The 21,741-nt window shown below is 53.1% G+C and overlaps 9 protein-coding genes and 2 non-coding genes across 11 annotated transcripts; 8 read left to right on the top strand and 3 right to left on the bottom strand.

Annotated features, from left to right (window-relative positions):
• The first annotated feature begins 208 nt into the window (after nt 1–208).
• On the top strand, nt 209–2,227 carry LAESUDRAFT_78946 (uncharacterized protein). Its single transcript, XM_040913915.1, has 4 exons — nt 209–500; nt 1,099–1,436; nt 1,497–1,509; nt 1,947–2,227. Exons 1-4 carry the CDS (start codon nt 348–350, stop codon nt 2,046–2,048), a joined length of 606 nt encoding a protein of 201 aa, XP_040765911.1. The 5' UTR covers nt 209–347; the 3' UTR covers nt 2,049–2,227.
• Nucleotides 2,228–4,452: 2,225 nt separating this feature from the next.
• Nucleotides 4,453–7,741, top strand: LAESUDRAFT_78851 (uncharacterized protein). The gene is made up of 19 exons (XM_040913906.1): nt 4,453–4,913; nt 4,973–5,036; nt 5,088–5,571; nt 5,633–5,855; nt 5,911–6,034; nt 6,091–6,154; nt 6,207–6,313; nt 6,380–6,486; nt 6,541–6,596; nt 6,654–6,667; nt 6,720–6,836; nt 6,894–6,964; nt 7,021–7,043; nt 7,098–7,118; nt 7,179–7,195; nt 7,252–7,284; nt 7,345–7,368; nt 7,423–7,480; nt 7,531–7,741. The coding sequence occupies exons 1-19, from the start codon at nt 4,572–4,574 to the stop codon at nt 7,550–7,552; spliced, it is 1,971 nt and encodes a 656-aa protein (XP_040765910.1). The 5' UTR covers nt 4,453–4,571; the 3' UTR covers nt 7,553–7,741.
• Nucleotides 7,587–10,338, bottom strand: LAESUDRAFT_811642 (uncharacterized protein). The gene is made up of 14 exons (XM_040914327.1): nt 9,905–10,338; nt 9,815–9,847; nt 9,705–9,754; nt 9,455–9,654; nt 9,311–9,405; nt 9,167–9,260; nt 9,010–9,096; nt 8,881–8,949; nt 8,703–8,814; nt 8,512–8,629; nt 8,281–8,445; nt 8,156–8,230; nt 7,943–8,082; nt 7,587–7,884 (listed from the first exon to the last, which is right to left on the bottom strand). The coding sequence occupies exons 1-14, from the start codon at nt 10,152–10,154 to the stop codon at nt 7,864–7,866; spliced, it is 1,509 nt and encodes a 502-aa protein (XP_040765909.1). The 5' UTR covers nt 10,155–10,338; the 3' UTR covers nt 7,587–7,863.
• A 94-nt stretch (nt 10,339–10,432) lies between these two features.
• On the top strand, nt 10,433–13,000 carry LAESUDRAFT_676817 (uncharacterized protein). The gene is made up of 4 exons (XM_040905639.1): nt 10,433–10,787; nt 10,851–11,083; nt 11,192–12,816; nt 12,880–13,000. The coding sequence occupies exons 1-3, from the start codon at nt 10,539–10,541 to the stop codon at nt 12,657–12,659; spliced, it is 1,950 nt and encodes a 649-aa protein (XP_040765908.1). The 5' UTR covers nt 10,433–10,538; the 3' UTR covers nt 12,660–12,816; nt 12,880–13,000.
• Nucleotides 13,001–13,162: 162 nt separating this feature from the next.
• LAESUDRAFT_749036 (uncharacterized protein) lies at nt 13,163–15,002 on the top strand. Its single transcript, XM_040911540.1, has 4 exons — nt 13,163–13,487; nt 13,545–13,676; nt 13,734–13,928; nt 13,986–15,002. Exons 1-4 carry the CDS (start codon nt 13,440–13,442, stop codon nt 14,811–14,813), a joined length of 1,203 nt encoding a protein of 400 aa, XP_040765907.1. The 5' UTR covers nt 13,163–13,439; the 3' UTR covers nt 14,814–15,002.
• Nucleotides 15,003–15,320: 318 nt separating this feature from the next.
• LAESUDRAFT_724171 (uncharacterized protein) lies at nt 15,321–16,927 on the top strand. Its single transcript, XM_040908556.1, has 9 exons — nt 15,321–15,468; nt 15,535–15,617; nt 15,681–15,814; nt 15,878–15,952; nt 16,019–16,125; nt 16,197–16,280; nt 16,345–16,442; nt 16,506–16,609; nt 16,686–16,927. Exons 1-9 carry the CDS (start codon nt 15,404–15,406, stop codon nt 16,890–16,892), a joined length of 957 nt encoding a protein of 318 aa, XP_040765906.1. The 5' UTR covers nt 15,321–15,403; the 3' UTR covers nt 16,893–16,927.
• A 514-nt stretch (nt 16,928–17,441) lies between these two features.
• Nucleotides 17,442–17,516, top strand: LAESUDRAFT_t36. The gene has a single exon. It is a non-coding gene; the product is annotated as a tRNA-Met (tRNA).
• A 158-nt stretch (nt 17,517–17,674) lies between these two features.
• On the top strand, nt 17,675–17,747 carry LAESUDRAFT_t37. Its single transcript has one exon. It is a non-coding gene; the product is annotated as a tRNA-Met (tRNA).
• Nucleotides 17,748–17,814: 67 nt separating this feature from the next.
• On the top strand, nt 17,815–18,717 carry LAESUDRAFT_697668 (uncharacterized protein; the record flags this gene model as incomplete). Its single annotated transcript, XM_040906317.1, has 2 exons — nt 17,815–18,203; nt 18,275–18,717. The coding sequence occupies exons 1-2, from the start codon at nt 18,095–18,097 to the stop codon at nt 18,715–18,717; spliced, it is 552 nt and encodes a 183-aa protein (XP_040765905.1). The 5' UTR covers nt 17,815–18,094.
• A 342-nt stretch (nt 18,718–19,059) lies between these two features.
• On the bottom strand, nt 19,060–19,498 carry LAESUDRAFT_713078 (ubiquitin-like modifier 1; the record flags this gene model as incomplete). Its single annotated transcript, XM_040906938.1, has 2 exons — nt 19,060–19,177; nt 19,242–19,498. 2 exons carry the CDS (start codon nt 19,496–19,498, stop codon nt 19,060–19,062), a joined length of 375 nt encoding a protein of 124 aa, XP_040765904.1.
• A 413-nt stretch (nt 19,499–19,911) lies between these two features.
• On the bottom strand, nt 19,912–21,643 carry LAESUDRAFT_770513 (uncharacterized protein; the record flags this gene model as incomplete). Its single annotated transcript, XM_040913784.1, has 2 exons — nt 19,912–21,308; nt 21,362–21,643. The coding sequence occupies 2 exons, from the start codon at nt 21,641–21,643 to the stop codon at nt 20,025–20,027; spliced, it is 1,566 nt and encodes a 521-aa protein (XP_040765903.1). The 3' UTR covers nt 19,912–20,024.
• Between the last annotated feature and the right edge of the window lie 98 nt (nt 21,644–21,741).

The following is a 21,741-nucleotide window of genomic DNA, read 5'->3' as shown; positions in this document are numbered from 1 at the left end:
GTTGCGCCTCGCTCCAAGGCCGTATAATTTGGCAATTGCGCACGTTCTCCACAGGCGCCTGCACCTAATGTGGTCTTACGCCCCGCCGGCCGCTCGTAAGGCGATGCCCCGACCCTCCCGACGAGGGCACACTTTCGCATACGTGCGCGACACCTGACGAGCTCCTTATCAGCAAAAGCAAGCGGCCGCTCCGATTAGTCGGTGTTTGGCCTTTGTGCCGCGAATTCCCCTTTCTCAGACTCACTTGACATATCCCAGCCTTCAAATTCCGAGGTGATATCACGGAACTGCGACTTGTCTAAAGCTGTCCTCCTCTGCCCACTCTCTCTGCCGCCACCACCCTACCCATGTCGTCCCCAGCTCGGCAGTGGTGGTGTCCTGAATGTCTCCCTGTCAAGCTATTTTTCGCGCTCGTCACACTCCTGCCATCAGCGTTTGCGGCCCCTGCTCATGAGCTGGCTAGGAGGGATGGTGCAGGTCCTGCTGCCGTAGCTATATGGGTGAGTTCGCTCTTCGTTCAGTCTAGGGTGTGCGGGATGTCTAGTACATCGACTACCGCGGAATCTGGCGGATGGAGACGCTTGGACTCCTAGCCGCCAGCAAATAGTTCTGTCGCTGGACCCGTATCCACGAACCCCCGTCGATAGAGCTGTGCGGAGAGATCGTTATGGGCTCCTGTTTGGGAGCTTGCACGCGGATCCGCGTATTCGACCTGCCCTGTCTCCCCGTCCGTCACACGAGAGAACACCTGCCTGTGACGCGAGTGTTCTAGAGCTAATCGTGCGCTCAAGGGAACGGGACACGCATAGTTCATACGGCGTATGCCAACGACGCCTGCTGCTCGCACAATCATTCGGGCAGCGTCGTTGCATATCGTGACAGCGCTAAACGAACGTCTCTGCGTATATGATCGTTGTTTGGCGGTGCGTTTATCCATCATGGCCTTCCTTCGCCTTTGCCTTTAAGTTCCCCTTTACTATCCTATTTATTGCCTGGCACAAACGTCTCCGTTATTGCTTGGCAATTTGCCGTGCTCCCTACGTCATCTCCATTCTCCCTGCTATAACAACGCTGACACGTCATATTCTCCTGCACCAGGTCCCGATCGTCGGCGTCGCTCTCTTCGCCGCAGCATCGGTCTCGCTCTGTTTCTTCTACTTCCGCAAACGGCAACCTACCACAACCCAGCCAGCACCGCAGCAGCAGCCAGCCACCGCTCCGCTATCGCTCGCCACTCGTTTGCGCGCATGGAGTTCGCGGCCGGTGCACATTCCTGGGACGCGGGAGCTCACCGCAGAGGAGCTGGCTGGAGGAACGACGCGTGGGCTCTTGCGCGGGCGGAGACGGAGGCCGGGAAGCATGGCGTCGACGCGCTCAACGCGCAGCCTCCCCCCATATCTGAAGGAGCCGGGAGAGCAGGAAGTGGTCGTGTACCGGTGAGCATCCACCTATCCCGCTGTCTCGCCCGATGTGCCGCACCGCTGACGATCGCACAGAGGTCAATCGGAGGACATGCAGAACGGCATGCTGCCCCCTGTCGAGGAACAACGCGAGGGGACGCCGCACCTCTCGCTCGACCTCCCCCGCGCGCGCACGCGCGGATCGAGCGTGAGCGCGAACACGCCGCTGCTGGACGACTCGGAGCGCGAGCGCGAGGACACGCCGTCGCCGGAGGTGCCGCTGCATGCGCCTTCGCGGCTGCGCGCCAACTCGGAGGCAGGCAGCTCCGTGGAGGACCCGTTGATGGAGAACCAGGGCGAGCGAGGGCCGGCCCCGCCGTATACGGAGGCGACGAGCAACAGCATTGACAGCGGCGTCGCGTTCGGTAACGGGCCCGTGCTCGCCAACTCTGCGTCGAGCCCGAGCGTGTACATGTCGCGCCCGGAGCTCGTTTCTGTGGATACGTCGAACTCGTCGCGGAGCGCGTTCGGGCAGACGAGGCGTCCGGGTTTGTTTGGGCGATCCGAGACGTCCCTGTCGGCGTCGGGGCTGTCGCACCTGCTGTGGAGGCTTCATCCTGGCCAGCGACTGAATACGAATGGACATGAAAACGCAAGCGCGAACGACCTCACGGCTGTACGATCTTCTCCTTTCGACTCTCCGAGACCGTCCGAGGAGCAGCAAGGTACGCGCGGAAGGCCACGCGGCGCGACGGTCGCGGGGCTGGTCTCTCCTCCATCGCCCACGGTGCCGTACCGCACACACCGGCCATCCCACTCAGGCTCTGGATCAACGCTCTCAGCAGTGTTCCGCACGCGCTCCAACACGTCGTCGAACGCGGGCGACCCGCGACGCGGACTCGTGTCGCCGTCTGCGATCAGCCTGCACAGCATCGGGTCGCCGCTGACGCATACGGTTGTGCGGACGGAATTGACGTACCCGCGGTCGGGACCGACGCCGGAGCAGATGAAGCTGATTGCGAGCGTGGATAGTTTTAAGAGGTTTGGGGTGCCGTATGGGCCTGATGCGGTTGCGTATGCGGCGAGTGCGAGTAGGTTGAATTTGAGTTTGGATGCGACGCCGCCGCCGGTGTTTGAGGAGGTGGTTCAGGGGACGCCGGGAGAGGGGGGGGATCGGAATAGCGTGCATGTGCTGGAGGATTCGCCGGCCGTTGCAAGGGTGGGTGGACATGGGGATGGATCGTCGCCTGAGCCTGATGTTGAACCTGCTGAGAATCAGGAGGAGGCAGGGACGGATGGGGATGCGAATGCAGATGGGGAGCCGACAACTTCGCCACCGCCGCTCACTGCGGAGGATGTCATCCGGACACTGCGGCAGATCGGACAGGTGACACAACCATCCCCCTCGAAACCTCCCCTGCCATCATCACCGCTGTCGCCGTTGAGTGCTGCCTCGCGTGCGACGTTCGCTGCTGCCGAGGAGACCCTTGCAATTGACGGCGATGATGCGGGGTCGTCTGCGCGGCCGATTATTGCGATCACGACTGCGGATGGGGAGGTCGTGTCGGAGGGTCTCAAGACGGTGCCTTCGCCTGTCACGCCACGGAATATACGACCGATCAGTGACGAGCTGGAACTCGAGACGCCGACCACCACCACGATGACGACGACGACGACGACGACGTTGCCGCCTGGGCCTGACCCTGTGTCGCCTGTTGCGGAACACACGACGGAGGTTGCTTGATGCTGCTGATGGAATTGTGATGAACGTCGAATGACCTGGTGATGCTAGATCTTACTATCCTACTACTCTCGGCATTGTGTTGCAATTGTCTGTACTTTGCCCGCGGTGTGCCCTTTTCATTTCTTTTTCCCCCTCCCTGTTTCATTCCACATGCTAGTATCGGATTTTGGACGTGTCTGTACATCTACGTCTACGTTGTTGCACCTGTTCGCTCAGCGCTCGGTGCTAAAATAGTTGTCCTGTGCCTGTGAGCATCTTTGTCGGAGACTGGGTAGATTAGCGCGTGTAGGCTGACTGTCACCGAGCGCTCTCACTCATATGAGTTGTCTCCATGCCACCAGCTGCATCAATTCCGCCCATCAATGTTATAGGTCCATGATGTCCGTTTGGCACCGCATCAATTTTGTTTCAGTTGACGGGCTCGGGATCTGATAATGTACATTGAAGATTGATGCTGGCATCTGCGACTCTCGTCGTCGGGTGACCGCGCCATGGCGCTGAAACAAGGCTGGTGGCATCTGCTTGTACAGTTTGTGGTAAGCACGATCCCGCAATGACCGACCCCCGCATAAGGCATGTGTTGTTTACTCAAACCTTCTCGCTTCTCCTTAGTGCTAAAATAGTTTGTCAGGTCTATGCCTGTGAGCATCTTTCTGGGAGAGTTTGGGTAAAGTAACGCGTGCAGGCAGACTGTCACCGAACGCTGTCACTCACACAGTGCTAGGTTGTCTCTGCGCCACCAGCTGCATCAATCCCGCCCATCAGCCTCGTTATAGATTCATGATGTTCGCTTGGCACCGCATCAATTTTGTTTCATTTGGCGGGCTCGGGACCTGATAATGTACGGTTAAGGTTGATGCTGGCATCCGAATCTGCGACTATCGTCGTCGGGTGACCGCCATGATGCTGAAACATCTCCCTGTACAGTCTGTGATAAGCACGACTCTCCCGCAATGACCGACCCCGCATAAGGTATCTGTTGTTTACTCGACCCTTCTCGCTTCTCGTTTGATGCTCTAACTAACATCGTATCGTAAGATTGTCTCACAAGGTACCGTGCCACGGTACGATCGTGCCTGAAGCCTGAGTCGGACGGCCAGGAAGTCCGTGGAGGGAGAGTCCTGTTATCAACCTCCCAGAGCTTGATATGCATATCCTGTACGAACGGGATCGCGTGCGCGTGCGTTCGTACTCAGATGAGCATGATCATTCTCATATCGGCCCCTCATGTGCTTCATGTGGGAGTCGTGATGGTAAGCTGGAGCGTATAGGTGCGGCGACATATTTTTACCATGCTATGCTTGCCGTAAGACATTGCTCGGCGAGTCAGGTTGCCTTTATATGCGAACGTACCATCGACATGTTCCTTGTCTCTTCTGGCCAGACGGAAATCAAGCTCAGGTTCTAGGACCGTATCTCAGGTCTAAATGATCGGCGCCATGTCCATGCTGACCATCGGCCTCACCGCACTCGCCATCACACTGGGTCTCCCAGCCCCCTCCGCGGCCGCACCCGTCGAGAACGCCGCTGGGACCGATCCTTGTGCTGTGATCGCTGGACAGACGTTCGTGGTCCCGGCTGACGCCATGGCGTGTCTGACGTCTTTCCCGTTCAACGAGACCCTGCGCCAGAATGTGCTGGATGTCGTGTCGAAGGTGTTTGATTTTTATACGTTCGAGGATTATTATTTGGCTCCTGTTCCGGAGTTTGGACAGCCCGCGGTGAATATCCGTGCAGAGCTTGCGCGGATAAATGGTACGACATACGACGTACGTCCGTTGAGAGTTTATACGAAGTTATTTTCTGATCTAACTTCATTATCCTACAGTCCGACTATGCGTTCAACAAGGATCTGTACGACATGGTGAACAGCCTCAACGACGGACACACCGGTGGGAATTTTACCTCTAATCTTCGAAGATATGCTAATCTAAGAGACATAGGATGGTATCCCTACTGCTATTGGGATACCTTCCAGAATCTTCTACCAGCACCCGTGGTTTCGCTCGAAGTAGACGGTGTCTCGAGCGTTTATGTCGTCCCGGACCTTGTCGATTTTCTCAGCCTTATCGGGACGGACTACACGTCGTACTTCGATAACATCGAATTCGACTATGCTCGCCTTGCGGGTGCTCAGGTGCTCGAAATTAACGGCATGGATGCATACGACTACGCCGATTACATCGCAGACACGGTCACCGGCAATTATATCGACCACGGCGTGCGCGTCAACAGCGTGTTCAGCAGTTATCGCATCTCGGACAATGCTCTCTCGCAACGGTTCGGCGACATCGCGGGTCCTATATTCCCTGAACAGGATAATCTGACGATGACGCTCATTCCTGTCAACGCGACCGAATCGGAGACGGTGGTGATCCCGTTCTTGGCGGTCTATACTGGCGAGCCGTTCACCGATTCGGCATCATAGTGCGTCCCTTGGTGTTCAGAGTCTTCTATGTTGATCGTGATCCGTGACGTTGCACGCCAGCTGGGGGCTCAACTGCGCCGCAAACAACGAGACGAATGGCGTTGATTATAGTTCCGTCGGTGTTTTCACAAGTAGCGGATCGTTGCACCCCCGTGCCGTCTTGGCTAAATCTTCCTCCGATGGTGTCGGCTTACCTTCTCAATTCGTGCCAAATCTGCCTATGGTGAGCGGTAGCGAAGGTGTCATCAAGAACTATATTTTAGATGATAATATCACTGGAGTGGTGAGACCCCTCTTTTAACAGACAATCCAGAGCAGCTCACGACGTTGTCTCGTAGATGTTCGTGGGCTCCTTCGACCCAGACAACTACTATGATTTCCAATACGACGTTTCGAATGCAACTGCGGACCTGTTGGCTGCCGGAGTCTCCAGGCTGATTATTGATCTGACCAACAACGGAGGTAACAGTCTGAGTAGCGGTTGTGCCGATCGACGCTGATTTAGCGAAATGGTCCAGGGGGATATGTCTGCCTTGGAGAGTTCCTCCACCAATACCTTGCTGGAGATAGCTTCGGCTTCCCGTATGTACCCGTCGCGTTCAACGTGTATGTATATTCCTGACGCCATGTGCAGGGGCTATTCGACCGCTATTCGTGCGAATATGTTAGCACAGAAGATTGTGGCTGCTGATATAGCCCTTGATGTTCCCGATGAAGAAGTCTTTTACCCTCCGGACAATTGTGCATTCAGCCTCTTTTCTTCCGATCTCGATTTCAAGCTCACAGAAACGACGCATGCATCTATAGGGGCATTTACCAACGACACGGTCATGCCAGACACATACAATTATATCACGCCTGATGTGACGAAGACGATTAACAACGTCACGTATGCTGAATCCCAGCGCTTCTACGTGAGTCTTTTGTGCACCTGAGTTTCAGCACGTCCTCCACAATTTGACTGCCAGGATGTTTGCACGCCCTTCAATGTCACTATTCCTAAGAACCCTCCGTTCGACCTAAAGTGGGTTCCTTCATTAAACTTCTAATATTTTTACTGATGGCTCGTCCGTGCCTGCAGCAACGTTGTTATCGGTATGTATATGCTCGATGGGGCGAAGTAGGATGCTAAAAACGGGCTCTGTAGTCAGCAATGCCGATTGCGCTTCGACTTGCGCTCAGTTCAGCACGCTCATGTACGAACGACACAATACGACGATCGCCGTGTTCGGAGGCAAGCCCGGGGAGACCATGCAGTTCAAAGGTACGTGCCTGTAGATGAACACGTGCTTGTCTGCTGAGAATATCCATCTTTCGCCAGGTATGGCCGGAGAGCAGGTGCTAGAGTGGTACGATATCGACTCGGAGATTAAGACGGCCCAGTTGCAAGATGTAAGGCTATCTGGACATAGCCATAATAATTCCGTTGATGATGTAACCTCACGCAGGATCCACTAGCTCCTCCAGATCTGTGAGTACTTTCGCAGACCTGCAATGATTGTTTTATTGAGAACCGCACCACTAGCCTCGTCAGTGCTGATTTTCGGTATGTTTATTCAAAACTAAGATCAACTGATGATATTGATGCATAACGAACCAATCTTAGGCACAATTGGAGAACAGGTAAGCAGCGGATCTAGTTCAAAGCCTTCCCATGTTGATGCTTTCAATATCGTAAGCATACAGCTGGCGTGATGAGGAGATTCCGATCGGTCAGTTCGCTCGCAGTGTGGCTTCAGTCTGTGGTTCGCTGATGCCCGGCCGTCTTGTAGCATACTATTCAGAGCTCCCTCAATGTGAGTGCGAGGCCTCGCTACTGCACGTCGCATCATTCACAGCTTGAGCATCAGACCGTTTCCCATATACGATGGACACATACATGAACCCACAGAACCTCTGGTCCTTTGCGTGAGTCAAGACGCGTCACTTGTCTGGCTGTCAGTAATGGCTGTTCGTAGCGCAAGCCAGCTTTTTAGCTGAGGCTACTGTTCACAAAAGTTCTTTCGGTGGTATGCTCGGATACAGCTAGGCATTTTGACTGTGTAATGATGGAGGCTACACTTAATAGTATGGTTAGCTGTGGATATGAATACTTACACTGTGCGATGTTGCATTTTTGAGCCTTCGTTCTCTGCCTCGTTGATGATAGCTATATACAGGATCGCGAAGCGAGCAATACGTTCCAAGAAACAGTTTGATTACCACCTGCATTTGCGTTCTACTCTCGGACTCCGACGGCCTCCGTTGTGATAGGCTGCATCAATAAGCGCGCACCCGCTCAGCAGTGCAAGCTAGGGGTCCCTCCACAAAGGCTATCAATGTAAATAAATGTCAATGCGATGTCCAAGACGATCAATATCAGGGTGATACCTGTAATCCTGTCAGCACCAGAGCTCCCGTGGGCTTGTATTTCCCAAACGTTCCACTGAAACCAGTAAGAACTTTGTCTTTAGCCTCCCAGGTAATTGAGGATGTTGCACCATTGCTTCCGAAGAGTTCTGACGCTCGGCCTGACAAAATTAGAATCCCGTGTTTAGCCGCGCTGACGAGTTGAGAAGACCTGCACTTTGCTGCTGAGCTCACCCTTTGACGTTCTGAACTGCAAAGCGCGAATGTACTCATTGTTCGCGTGTACCAGCACCTGGACAATGTCCTCACCTAGTAGTCCGACATGAGCTACGGCGATCATGCAACGTGACAGAACTCACCGGCTGCTAATTCGAATGTTTGATGTAAGTTACCTCCGAATCCCCCATGCCAAGAAGTAGATGTGCCATTTGCAAAGTCAAGGCATATCCCATCAACTACGGTGCCCGAGCGAATGCGAATACCCTTGATTCTTTTGTCCCAGGCATTCGACGGGAATGATCCGTCTAAATTGGTCACAGCAATGGTCTCATCAGCTATATAGCCATCTCGATTCTCACAGAAAGACGCACCGTGGAAGCGCTCGCCTTTCCATGAACCATTACGGATCCCTTCACTATCCGATTGGTACTCAACGAAGGACGGCTTCAACCAGCCCAGCTGGGCCATCCAAATATGCTGATCGATCACCTAAGCATAGAAATCGTGAGGCCAATGAGACTGGATATGAAATGGGATGCGATGCATCGAATTGAAGACAAACCGCGTCAGGGCCAACGTGAAGAAGGTTCAGGACGGATGGTTTTGTTACTTCAACGACGCGTGTATACGCAGTGACATAGACCTCGCACGAGGCATCGAAGACTGTCCTGCTTCTGATATCATGAGAATCGCCCAGCTTGAAGGAAAGGTCAAGCCTTTCAGAGGTGAAGTCAACTTACTGGGACCATTCATTTGACTCCCAACACTTTTCACTGACACACAGGCTGCGCAGATCATGGTAAAATACTCTATAATCACAAAGAGTCAGCTCATCGCTAAGCTATCATCGGACCTCATATACTACTCACCGTAGTTGTGGGCCATCAGCATAGAGAAACACCGCTGCCATACTCGCAATGAATTGCCCGGGATCCTCAAAAAAATCGCCAATGACCCTGTTCCAAGGTAATGAGTCTGCGTAATGTGTGATTCCAGCATGACATTAGTGCTACTCCGGGTACATACCATTTCGTGCCGAAATCATCGGTCACATGCTCACGTAGGATCCACTGTTCATCTTGATAGTACACACGAATGCGATCAGCAGCTCTCAGGTGATCTGTAGACTTTGATCTAACGACCGTTGAAACAAGGAATCAATGCACGCACCTGGCAAATCCGCAATGACCGCGGCGATGGCGGTATTTGGGGCAGCCTTCGCGAGGCGGGTAGCATTGATCTCCCAGTTCCAATTCCAAGCGCGCCTGAAAACCGTACATCAGTGATGGGAGATCTCGAAGTAGACGTACGCACCGATAGCATAAAAATCCTGATGAATCTTGAAAGAAGACTACAGCGCGCAGACCATCGGACGTGCAGATGGCGGCGATACGTGTTCCAGGCATGACATCCGCCTGCAAAAAGTTTGTGTCATACCAGCGGCTGTCAAACCTAGTCTCGCGAATGGTATTATCCGCCAGCTGATAGAACAGCGTTTGATTTCTATCATCCCACTGCGGCAGCAGTTAAGGTCGGTCAGGACCAATAGACAAAACATACTCACAGCCAAGCAGCTCAGTTGGCTTCGTGGATCGCATTCACGAACAAGTCCTCCTAGTATAGGAGCGAGTCTATTGACCATGTATTGAGGTTTTAGTGCACAATCAAGCGTACCGGGCTTCCATCCATCTGTCTGCGGTATACGTGCTGGAAATATTGTGTAGTCACAACTGACTCGTCTTCGGGCGCAAACGTTGAACTCACCGAACGCTGATCGGAAATTGCGATCAATCCTCGCTGGTGGAACTCGTAGCATGCGCTGCTTTTGGCAATGCTGTGAGACCTGTCCATCGGACGTCCTAAGATAACAGTGCGCCTCGCCCTCCCCCTTTCCCCCAGCCCAGTCCGTAGAGGCTGTGATCGCCACGCTGCATGGCTGAGATGGATAGTTCTGAACATTATCAATTAGTTTCAAAGGCGTCTTGCTCAATACCTGTGGCGATTCTGAGCTCATGACGGATGGAGATTGTGGTAGCCGTTATCAATGACAGGGAAGTTCGAGGGCATAGAGGGCACCGCAGAGCGCATGCAATTATAATAAGATTGGTATGTGTGTGCCTTTTCTGCAACGCGGCTTACACGAGGATAGCTTCTCGTGCCATGAGTTGACGGCGTGCCAAGGTGTGGGTTACAATGCCAGTTACCGTCAGCGGCTAAGCAACCGTGACATAGCCTATAGATTAGAGATCCAATTAGAGATCCATTTCTTCAGGCGCGCTTGATGATAGTACTATGCCGTTCATTTACGAGCCAATCTCTTCATCAGTGAACGCATTTATCATTTACAGCTTGACATCTTGGACGTCTGATATTCACCAACAATTCTGTCGCTGCCACGATGGATACTGGTCTCGATGATGCTGTCCACCCCGAGCTTCAGTCTCTCCGGTCGCAATTGCGAGGCATTCTACAGGACATGGCAAATTTCGGGCCCACTGTCTCCAAACCTCCCATACTGGACACGTCCTTCGATCATGGTCGACCAGAGGGTGAGAAGGAGAATGCAAATGCCGCGCCCCACGAATCGGTCTCGGGCTTGCGCGCCTTGCGCGATGCCGTCAGGCGGGACTTGGATGTCCTGGAGAAAGTGTGTGTGTCCACGAACAAATTTCATTGCTTTACAGAGTGACGTGTCTGTGATTATTAGTAGTTTTTGGATGATCCACGCTGCGCCTCCCTGCCGCCTCTATCAACGAATGCGCCATACCTGATTGCTGTGTGGAACGAAGTCCTGTTAGCGACGCCACCAGTCGTTGCCATTTGGCGGACGTATTATGACTCGCAGCATGTGCGCTCTGCGTCTAAACGTCGCTCTCAGAAACCTCCGGGAGTGAAGGTCGACGTTGTTGTGGACAATGGTCGACGATGGGTCCGCGTCTATACGTAAGTTTTAGCTCATGTTCTCATCGTCTCATAGCATCTCGGCATCGCAGAGAATTGCTCATACTCAGGTGTCTAGGACGTATCGCTAACATTATATCTGCATTTCAGGACAAAAAACTCCCGCATGCTCGCGGAGTTTGGCGAAATAGACTCTTACATGACCGACTCAGAAGACGGGTCCGACGAGGAATCTGGGGACCATGGCTCCAGTCTGGCATCTGCATCATTTGACAACTCCATCCTGAAAGCGGGCCGCGCACTTATCAAGGCAGCGCAGGAGAACCCGCTGCCGGGTACGAACGAACCACCGGCAGTGACTATGCGTCTCACACGCCTGGAACCCTCGCCTTCCGACCCGAAAGACCACGACCCACGCATCGCTGAAACAATAGATGAGCTGAAGAAGATGGGGATAGACGTGCAGCTCGGAGAGAGGGAGGTTAGTTCCGTTTCACGCCCTACTACTCACCCGCCGAAGCATATTCCCCGCTACGAGCCAACGCTCCATATCAATTTGGACCTCTCCATCCTCATCGCCCTCGTGTCCGACATCACGCACGCACCGTTACCGAAGTCACCCGAGGAGGCCGAGGCGCGATTCGTTCCTCCTCCGCAGTATCGCGAGTGGAAGAAGAAGCGCATCGAGATGACCGAGGGCGTGGATGCTGCTGCGTATCTTGAAGGCTGGAAAGCGGACGAGGGTCTCGGAGTTCATTCCAGAGCTTTGTCGAACCAAGCGCTACAGGAAATGGCGAAAGGTCTGATTCAGGACATCCATGATCACCTGCGTGCCCTCGCAGGACCATCGAGTACTCCAGGGTTCCCTCCTGTCGAATTCTGGACGACGCCGGACGCATGGGATCGCTTCCTCCGGATCGTGCTCTCTCGTATCGGAGGCACGAACGAAAAGCGCCGTGCACAGGCACTGTTCCATCCCGTTGCGGACCCTGCGATGACTCGGGAAGAAGCGGAGGAGTCCTACTGGCGGGACTCTCGGTACCCCAGGGGGTTCCTCCCATTGCTTCCTATTAAGATCTTCCCGGCTTCTGAGCCCGAACCTGGTCTCCAGCCACCGTCACATGCTTACGGCGAAGGAGGACAAGCAGAGCGCCAGCCGCTGTCTCCCTTCTTCCGACAATTAGCAGGCACGTGCAGGAGGATACTGGCACAAGAAACAACTTCTCCATCTGGGACCTCGACACCGTCTCTAGAGGAGCCGAGCCACTCCACGCCCAAAAGCGCGCGCGATATCGGAGAGATGAACGTGGATATGATCCCGCGTGCGGCAGTAACGAAGGTGAATCCGCGTCTGACGGTGCATACAATGCAGAGCATGCTGTGGGGCACGGTGCGCGGGTGGACGACGCTGACGGCGAACAAGGCGAGCGTGAAGGCAATCCTGAAGGAGATCAAGGCTGCGCGGGAGGCGGGCACGGAGAGGTATGATTATGAGTTTCAGGAGACGGGAGGAGAAGCGGGCGACGAGGTGGAGAAGGCTGTGCTTTGGGTAGTGGATCCGAGGAGTCTGGCGGAAGGAATGCGGTCGGACCTTAACGGCTCGTCTTCATCATCATGAATGTTCGCACTGCGTTTCGAGACAATAGAGACAATAATCCACCTCCAAAAGCGGAACCTGTGTGTCTGGGAAGAATCGATGGCCCGTGCCATAATTGCAGTGATGCCACTATGCTACAGGGCCGGTTGGTCACATCTGGCATTGGCGGCTATCGCAGGTGAGTGACCCAAGCACTGCAACTGCTTGGTATTGCGCTCACCTTGCCGTGATGAAATTTCAGGGCCGCTATCCGTCAGGGAGCTTTGGCGTTCCAGGTCCGAAAAGATCTGCATGCAAAGGAATGTGCTGGATAGCAGCAATAAACGTGGCGATCATGCACCACCTCTGGTTTCATTTTCACGGAAATGAACGCCATATCTCAGATGCCAGGATGTCTGACTAGCTTAGTACATTTTTTCTGGCCGCTGGCTTTGAGCCAGTTAGCTTGATAGGCAAGCAAAAATACGACGAAACTAGCGTGGCCTAACATCCGGATGGTGGCACTGGCCCGGGATGGATTTTGTGGCCAGTACTCGACCGAACAATAGCTTCGGTGTTGTTGTCGCTGATCTTTCTGGAAGAGTGGTGTGGCGCTTTCGCCTTTCTTGCGATCGGTGGTCGTTCCGTGGTTGTACACAGGGGGCCGCTTCGAAGGTCTGGCCACCTGGTCAATAAAGAGATTGAACAAGAACAGCACGCATTGGGAGTCGGATTGTGTGCACTGGATCATAAGATCAATGGCTGCCACAGGCTCATCAGGAGTATATATATCCGTGAACCTGCTGTTTCTTCTTCACGACCATGGATTTCCGTGCTTCGCCGCCACCGGAGGTAGATGTCTTGAGAGAGGTAATGTCTTGATATGTCAGTGGCGTAGCTCGCGCTCAAAGTTTACCCTCTATGCAGGCTACCAGCGTTTATGGCATCGCTGATTCCTCGGTCGCGACCCTGCAGTCGAGCGAAGAAACTCTAATTGGCATTTGGGATGGGGAAGGTGATGCCCAGAGTTTCGTTTCTTCCTATCAGCAATCAGATGAGGTAAGGCCAGGTAGTGCTTACGTTGGGGCGTTTGATCAACGTCTACTGTCTATGCAGAATGAAAGTGACTGGAATACAACATGCACCGATTCAACCTCCAATGTTTCGCCGGTTTTCTTCACGTGCAGTGGCTACCGCCACATCCTGCGTAACTCCCCATCTTTCAAGCTGCCTGATCCAGAAATATCTGAGACATGGAACGGAATAGAGGATGAGGGATGTCTGATGGCACTTCTTGCAGACAGTGTACAGGTAAGCGGCTTTGTGGCTATGTTTGCAACCCCAAACTAATGTTGCCGCAATATGCAGGACGCAAAGTCGTTGTCTACGTCGAGTCTGGAGTTCTTGGCGGGTTTCAATCGTTTCGTCCACTGTGCACAATTCGTGGAGGTTTTCACCTGGACGCAAGGATCGATCCCGGACTTCGCAGCTCTCAAACGGTTCATCCAATGGCTTCCACGTAATCGGATCTTGTTCCCACAACTACGAGAGCTCCGCATCCACCGATACACACAGACTTACCGCATGATGATTCTGCCGGCCGAGACGATGTTCTCCTCTGCGCTCCAGGCACTGTACTTGGACCATGACTGTATCGCTCCAACCGATTTGGTCAATCTCCTCGATATCGCAAAGATTCGTTGCAGAAAATTGGCTATTCTGCACATCGGCAAGCTGTCAATGCATGCATCGCGATCCTCGCGTGCGCTGGCCAATACAACTTTGGTCTCCTTCCTCAAATCAGCCGATCTGGAAGAATTCTCCTTAAAATTCATGATTCCTCCCGCTGCACTTCAGGCACTATCTGTCATGACTCGGCTGAAAAGTCTATATTTCGTGTGTCCCACTGGCTTCCACTCACGGTGGCACTTCCTCCGCAATGCAGTCCATAACAAGATCCGCGACTCTCCTCCATCCTATTCTACAAGCCTCACGAAACTCCGGATACGCACGCGCGATATCAACACGACGCTATTAAAAGTCATAGGCTCGATCTCGTCGCAGCAATTGAAAACTCTGGATATCATACTCGATGAATGGCCCAACGCAGAAGTCCGGATGCAATTCAGCGAGTCAGTCAGGAAACTTAGATGCGCCCGTGGTGGTCTCGATATCAACCTTCATGAGTTAGTATGAAAGCCCGCGAAAAGAGGCTCGACGCGTTTGCAGAAGGTCCGAAATCTTTTCTCGCTGGGACTTTAGCTGTATTTCACTGCTGACATTCTTCCATCCATTCCGGGGGTGGGGGAGAGGGGGGACTTTGAGAGCTTTATGGATATTGGTCGAGTCGCGTGCTTGATATGAAGTCCGGGAAGGAGTTGGAGCGATAGCTGCTTTGTTACTAGTAAATTTTGTTACTATTGCCACTGCGATGGTCATCAGCGTTGTTGCGTAATTCAACGTCATTCATTGATTTCTTCTTCTAAGCGAACCGGTTGGCAAATGGCGGAATGAAATGGATCTCTTCGCTGGCCACACTAGATATAGCAGGTGCAGTATTAGAGTTTCCATATATGGCGAGCGGTGCAATGACTGTGCCTCTGGTGACATCATGACATCATACGGCCCAGTTCACGTCCAAGCCACCGTGTCTCAAATTCATGGCGTTCTCTCCAGTTTCTTGCATTTTACCGCACGCTGGCTTTATTCTCCAACGCTCATCCTCTCTGCCCCCGGAAACAAAATTTACAGATATTCCTCGTTCTCCTGCCTAGTGAATTACCAGGATGATGGAGAGCATGCCCATCGATACGCGCCACCCGGCAGTAAGAGAGTATCTTGCCTTGATACGGTTCGTTCCATACAAAGCAAGGAGACATCGTCTCTAACAATAGTAATACTTACCGTGATGAAACAGACTGCAAGTCCTCACACCGCTGTCACTCCTTATCAACATTGCGACAACGATCGTCTGCTCCGCCGTCCTGACCCCAGGACTCAGTGAGTCTATTCGCGAGGGCCCCTCCAGCGTTGGACTGCTGAATACGAATCCTCTTCCCACAGGCGAGATATCAAGACAATATTCCACAACGGTCGCACCAAATCCGTCGCTCATCGCGATATATGTGTCGCTGTTGTTCATCGGACAAATTGGGTATTGTGTCTTGCTTGTGTGCGCCCGCAAGCCTGAGACCAAGGTTCGCTGCTCATGCGTATCCTACAACCCTCCTCGTTGACGGAGCTTCGTCAATGGCACTTAGATCGCGCTCGTGAAGGGAGTTGGCCTCCCCCTCGTCATCGCCAACTGGGTTATGGCCTTCTGGGCGATCGCCTGGGTGAGCCCCTTCATCTCCTGGATACTGCCTCCTTTGCGGCTCACCTGTGGCCAATCTTCCTAATAGGTTCTCCAAGCATTCCTTGTCTCCACAGTTTTGCTCGGAATCCTCCTTGCGTTAATGATCTACGCGAACATCACCCTACTCGTGTACGATAGCCCTACGCGATCTCGGTACGCTCTGATTTCCCTCCCTCCCCACATTGTCTGTTTGCGTGAAACACTCACCTGTCCGCTTGATACAGGCCGCTCGACGTCGTGTTCATCCACGCGCCCGTTCGGGCATTTATGCTGTGGCCGCTCATGGTCATGTTCCCGTACAGCCTCTTGTGCGTCCTTCCTATTGCCACACCGTATAGATGAACAAACAATCCTGACAAAAATATGCCACAGTATTACGCTGGGGTATGCATTTTCCCCCAGTGAGCCGCAGCACTATGCGCGATACCAGTGGACCGGGTTCGGGGTGATGATGGGCGTGAACGTTTTCGGTGCGAGCGATCTTCTCACGGCTGGTTTGAGGTTCGGCTGCTAACACGCACACATCCTGACAGGTCTGCTCGTCGTAATTCTGAGCCGCGACATTGTATGGTGTGTCTCCGCTAGCTGGTTGTGCGCGAGCGTGTGGAGCCGCTCGCCGAAGCCGATGCCTGTCTGGGTACGTCCTGCTTTTCTCATCCCCGACTCCCTCTTTCACACAGTATCATTCACCGCTTCGCGCTTGCGAATAACAGCTTACCTGCGTGCTCTTTACGATCGCATATCCACTTGGGCTGATGGCGTCGTCACTGTACATGCGCTTCCGCGGCTATCGAAATGGCGCGATCATGCTTTCGACGGATGACGAAAACGACGGGCCTGCTATAGGCCAGGAGCAGGGGCAAGGCGGAGAGCAACAGAGGGGCCCTCATCAGGTTGATGTGGACGCGCTGTGGGGATGAGCTGGTCCGTCCGATATTGGCGGGCGAAATGGGCGCATATATACAGATTATCCTAGTATTCGTTGTGGTAATGATTATTGAGGATTGCCATTTGATTTGCGTTGTCCTTTCTGAATTCTTTATCCTGAAGTGAGGTCACCGTATCTGAGACTGCTATCTTCAAAAATTATTAATACAAGTAAAGCAGAATGCGGTCAGAAGTTCAGCACATCGAGTGTCGTACAGATTGTGCGGCCATCGTCCTTGCCTGCTATGAGACCCAGATCGTGCGAGCCGATCTGCAAGTTGGCTGGCTAAGTTGTGAGATGTATACGGAACGAGAAGGTTTACAAGGAGAGACGGGCCTCTGACGTTAAGGAGAGGAGATCGTAGGAAGGAACTCAGATAAGCGGGTCAAAACATCTCGACTGTTTCGTTGTGGCTCGTGCGTCAGCAGATGGGTTGCGACGTGAGCGGCCCACGAACTTGCGTAGAAGTAGGTAGAAGTCTTGCTGGCGTGGCATGGAATGGAATAAAGACATAGATGAAACATATTGGCGCGTTGCTTGCAGCGGCATGGCGCAGGTGGAACCGCGTGGGGGCTCATAACTCCCGAGGTCACTCGATCGAAACGAGTTGCTGCTGTTTGTGTTTTTCCCCCTACTTCGTGAGGATCGCGAGTCAGCCGATGGGTTGTGAGCTGACGAACTTGTGTAGGAGTTTGGCTGGCGTGTGGCGGGGCATGGAGTGTCACAAAGACGAAATATCGTATTATATATAACAAGGCTTGGACAACTATTTACAGCAACATGGCGCAGCTGGAAGCGCGCGGGGCTCATAACCCCGAGGTCACTCGATCGAAACGAGTTGTTGCTAACTGCAATTTTTTGTCAAGCTAACGGAGACGTATTCCCACACTTTCAATGCGAATCAATAACAATTCCGAATACTCGTACATCACGAGCAAGCCGTGCTCGTCCGAGCAACTCCCTCCCCTTTCCCATCTGTTTGCCTCATCGTACTCGGCGAGCGCATTCCTGTCCGCCTTGCCTACGAGCAAAGTGTGTACATAGAGCCAACCTGCGCGGAAGAAATCCCAAGACGGCGCTCCGACATCCACTTGAAGCCCACGCTCCACTCTCGTTACTCATACTGACTTCTCTCGGAGGCTGTCTTGCGTCTCATAGCACTACCGCCACGCCGTCCAAGAGAGCTCTTCTGCTATGAGCGTCACGAACGCGGAAGCCGTCGCTGACGGCAAAGTCACTCTTCCGGAGAGCATTGGTCAGAAGTTTTGGCGAAGATTCAAGCAGGAGCCACTCGTGCCTATCGGTTCGTACTCGCCCCCAAACCCACCCGTCCTTCTTCTCGCAGGCTCTCTCACTCATGCCGGATATATACAGGCGCAGCGGCGACGACGGTCGCTCTGGTTACCGCGATGGTCAAGATGCGGCGCGGTGAGCGCAAGTCGATGAACTATTGGCTCCGCGCGCGCGTGATCCTCCAGGGCGCGACGGTCATCGCGCTAGTTGGTGGCTCGTACGCGTACGGGAACTTGAAGAACCAGAAGGAAGCGCGGGCGGCCGCGAAGCAGGAGACGGCGCTCGGAGAGGCGGCACAGGAGCGCGCAGCGTTTGAGGAGCGGCTGAAGGCGGCGGAGGAGTCGACACGGCTCGAGGAGGGGTATGACAAGGATGACACGACGCCCTCGCCACCGCAGGGTGTGAGCGCCGCGCCGGCATCCGTGGATGCGGTGCGCTCCCCCGCGGCGGATGCGCCTCAACCCACGCAGAGCAAGGGATTTTGGGAGAAGCTGGGCTGGGGGGGCTCGCAAAAGAAATCGTAACGTTCGGAACGACGATTGGATCCAACATTGTATAGTAGTATTCCATTCCAATAGTCTAGTCTACTATCGATCCCTCCTCACTGCGAGCTGTCCTGTTCAGCCTCTCCCTGGCATGTGGATCCGTCATCACAACAGTAAGTATCGTACATGAGGATCAGCCTTGCACCTGGAGTCCCCTTTATTGTCATGGGCCGCAGAGGCTTCATGGGTGGCTGGCTGCTCCAATAAAGAGCTGGAAGAAATGAGCCTGACGAAGGACGTAGAAGTCCTTAGCAAACTCACCCATGATCATGCGTGAGTTAAGGCGTTGCAACATCTTTCAATGTCACCGTGGAAGCAATTCTATCCACCGTGTAGCGTCGAGATGAAAACGATCTCATCGCCATCCTTCAGTTGATATTGTCCTTCGCCCTCCAGCTCCCAATCGGTATCATTTACGAGGACAAGAATTCCTGGCCGCCTATAGCAGGGAAGATTAGCCAGAATGCGAGGAGATGTCCACAAAGTCCTGATGAGCTACTCACACAGTCCCGTTCTCCACGAATAGCTCCGCTCGCTCCTTCAGCAGGTTATCACGTAGCCACAGAATAAGGTATTCAATGTCTATAGGCCTCCCTTCTGCTGTCTCCTGCCGTTGTTCCTCGGCCTTCTCATTCTCTTCATCAGTCCTGGACTCGGGTATCCGCGCGGGGAGCGTAACGCGGTGCGTGCGCTGATTCGAGAAAAGCAGTTCGAGCCCGCCACCAAACTCGACCTTGATGGAGATTGTCGATGGGATCATATTGAGAGAGAATAGAATATGTGTTGTGAGCGAAGGTACGGCCGACTCGCCAACACCGACACTGGTATTGAAGAGAAACCGTGGTAGATAGACGCGCAGAAATAGGATCTCGATCAGAGATCACTTTGATGGGCAACTGCTTCGCGGAAGTTAGGGCCTTCTTCCAGCCACAATTCACGGCATTGACGATTGATATTGCTTGGGCGTCCATATACATTCCTCACAGAAGGGCAATTTGGCTGGGATTTAGGCGATGCTTCAAGCTGGCATGAGGTGCAACTTTCGCGTGAGAAAACACAGCACATTAATATTGATTGACTTTGAGAAAACAAATACATCAGAAATGGGACTCGAATGACTGTAAAGTTCACGTGAAACGCCATCATGAAATCAAGACTATGAAAGAGGCAAATGTTCCTTAGAAAATCGCATTGTGTATAATAGTACCCTTCGAAATCTGCCAGACGACTCGTTAAATCGGATAGCGTTCAAGGAGATACTAGTTTGTGAGACTGCACGTCGACTGTCAGTCTTTTTCGTCTTTCGCACTCGGACGTTTCTTCAACATTGTTCCGCCAGCAGAGTCCTGACTGTCATCAACCAGCGGATCGTGAGCCGGGAAGAGCACGGACAGAAAGTCGACGCAGCGGTACACCATTTCGTCGGGAACACCCTTGACCAAGTCGCAACAGAAAAAATCGGCTTTGCTGCTTGACTTCCATTCAGGTAGGTCCGGTATATCTGTATCCAGACGCATCGCAATGATCTGCAGTTCTGGGCAATGGCGAGCGAAATGCACGAGACCGCCGATCGGAACAGGAAAGTAGCATATTTCGCCCGCGTGTTGCAACCTGAATGAATATAGAGAGGGCCATGCAGATGCCAGTTGGTGCATGAACCCTTCTTCAAGCTTCATCATCGCCGATTCGAACCTGACGACTCTTAAGTTGGGAAAACTGACCAGTGGCCTCAGTTCGCTAGAGGTGATCACATCGGAGTCCTTTGGAAGGACAAAATATCCGTCCTGGAGTGTGATGTCTAGGGTGCTGATGTATTCTCTGTAAGGCGAATGTGAAAGCAACGTGAGGTGTTTCCGAAACATCACTGGTGAACAGCGGCTGAGTGTACTGATCTTGAGTGTCTCCAGAATAGGAGAACTTATCGAGCCGAAGAAGGCTAGAGATTGCTCGGTTAATGTAAACAGCTCGACGTCCAGTGAAGTTAACGTGGTGAACCGTTCGTAGAGTCCTTTGTTCTTGCAGAATTCACCCGTGGTCTTCATGTCGAGTGTCAGCTTGAGGTTTGCGAGGTGAGGCATGGTTGCGAGGTAATTCAATCCATTTGAAGGGAGAGGCATATTGCAAATGAAGTCCCTGAGATCTTGCATAGACAAGACACTCGCTAGTGCAATGCCGTCTGCACTTGACAGACGAGACCACATTCCGCTTTCGTCGATCACTTGCATGGTATGGAGCGTCTTGTGCTCTTTATCGACCAAATCCTGGAGGAGATCGCAGAACGGATCTGATTCGGGATATTCACTGAACAGTTGCAGATCGTTAAGCTGAGGATTGAGAAACAATGACCCGCGAGGAACTGAAAGCCTGCTAGAGGCGAAACGGCTGTTGTCGTGGAAGGAGTACGAGCGTAGGTTTTGGAATAGAGGACCTTGCGAGAAGAAACCACAGTGTCTGATCGTATTCGCTATAACGTTGTCACCGTTGTTCCACTCCAATATTTTGATGAGGCTCGCGTAGAACTTGACACGATCGAGGATAGCGGAGGCGGGCTCTGTGAAGGAGCATGTTGTCTGGAAATAAGTCAAATACTATGCCAGAAAGCCTCTTAATAAAATACACATACGATGTCACCGTTCTCTGCAAGGCACTTTCCGTCGCAACGCTGGATCTGTCCAGGCAGCAGACTATCCAATGGCTTCAGACTCTCCATGTGTTCCCACAACACCTTCAGCGCCTTGAGTTTGAACGTCCGGCAGGTTGACGCCAGACTTGCAACTGAGCCTTTTCCATGCCCTTCGTCGTAGAGTTCGCGTACGACCATCTCGCAAAGCTCATCAATTTGTAGACATTTTTGAGACGCTGTTTGCCCGTGCCACACCGCCAACGAAGGATTCGGAGTAGACATTTAGAAATGAGGATGATGAGAGCTCGCTAGCCAAAATATGTTCGTGGCGTCACTGAGCGAGTGCTCGAAGCAGGGATAAAGGCCGCAGAGGGATAACG

Source organism: Laetiporus sulphureus (assembly GCF_001632365.1).
Source record: "Laetiporus sulphureus 93-53 unplaced genomic scaffold LAESUscaffold_12, whole genome shotgun sequence".
NCBI lineage: Eukaryota > Fungi > Basidiomycota > Agaricomycetes > Polyporales > Laetiporaceae > Laetiporus > Laetiporus sulphureus.
This window is presented reverse-complemented; position numbering and strand designations above follow the sequence as displayed.

Bases quoted from the DNA above. Each gene is read 5' to 3' on its own strand.
- LAESUDRAFT_811642 (XM_040914327.1), bottom strand. From the start codon at position 10,154: ATGAGCTCAGAATCGCCACAGGTATTGAGCAAGACGCCTTTGAAACTA. The intron at 9,406-9,454 runs GTGCGTACGTCT...TACGGTTTTCAG, and splicing joins TCAGGATTTTTATGCTATCG to GCGCGCTTGGAATTGGAACT. The intron at 8,446-8,511 runs GTGCGTCTTTCT...TGACCAATTTAG, and splicing joins GAAAGGCGAGCGCTTCCACG to ACGGATCATTCCCGTCGAAT.
- LAESUDRAFT_724171 (XM_040908556.1), top strand. From the start codon at position 15,404: ATGATGGAGAGCATGCCCATCGATACGCGCCACCCGGCAGTAAGAGAG. The intron at 15,815-15,877 runs GTTCGCTGCTCA...AATGGCACTTAG, and splicing joins CCCGCAAGCCTGAGACCAAG to ATCGCGCTCGTGAAGGGAGT. The intron at 16,126-16,196 runs GTACGCTCTGAT...CGCTTGATACAG, and splicing joins GATAGCCCTACGCGATCTCG to GCCGCTCGACGTCGTGTTCA.
- LAESUDRAFT_78946 (XM_040913915.1), top strand. From the start codon at position 348: ATGTCGTCCCCAGCTCGGCAGTGGTGGTGTCCTGAATGTCTCCCTGTC. The intron at 501-1,098 runs GTGAGTTCGCTC...CTCCTGCACCAG, and splicing joins CTGCTGCCGTAGCTATATGG to GTCCCGATCGTCGGCGTCGC.
- LAESUDRAFT_749036 (XM_040911540.1), top strand. From the start codon at position 13,440: ATGGATTTCCGTGCTTCGCCGCCACCGGAGGTAGATGTCTTGAGAGAG. The intron at 13,488-13,544 runs GTAATGTCTTGA...CCCTCTATGCAG, and splicing joins AGGTAGATGTCTTGAGAGAG to GCTACCAGCGTTTATGGCAT. The intron at 13,929-13,985 runs GTAAGCGGCTTT...CGCAATATGCAG, and splicing joins TTCTTGCAGACAGTGTACAG to GACGCAAAGTCGTTGTCTAC.
- LAESUDRAFT_78851 (XM_040913906.1), top strand. From the start codon at position 4,572: ATGATCGGCGCCATGTCCATGCTGACCATCGGCCTCACCGCACTCGCC. The intron at 5,572-5,632 runs GTGCGTCCCTTG...GTTGCACGCCAG, and splicing joins TTCACCGATTCGGCATCATA to CTGGGGGCTCAACTGCGCCG. The intron at 6,314-6,379 runs GTGCATTCAGCC...ATGCATCTATAG, and splicing joins CTTTTACCCTCCGGACAATT to GGGCATTTACCAACGACACG.
- LAESUDRAFT_676817 (XM_040905639.1), top strand. From the start codon at position 10,539: ATGGATACTGGTCTCGATGATGCTGTCCACCCCGAGCTTCAGTCTCTC. The intron at 10,788-10,850 runs GTGTGTGTGTCC...GATTATTAGTAG, and splicing joins ACTTGGATGTCCTGGAGAAA to TTTTTGGATGATCCACGCTG. The intron at 11,084-11,191 runs GTAAGTTTTAGC...TCTGCATTTCAG, and splicing joins CGATGGGTCCGCGTCTATAC to GACAAAAAACTCCCGCATGC.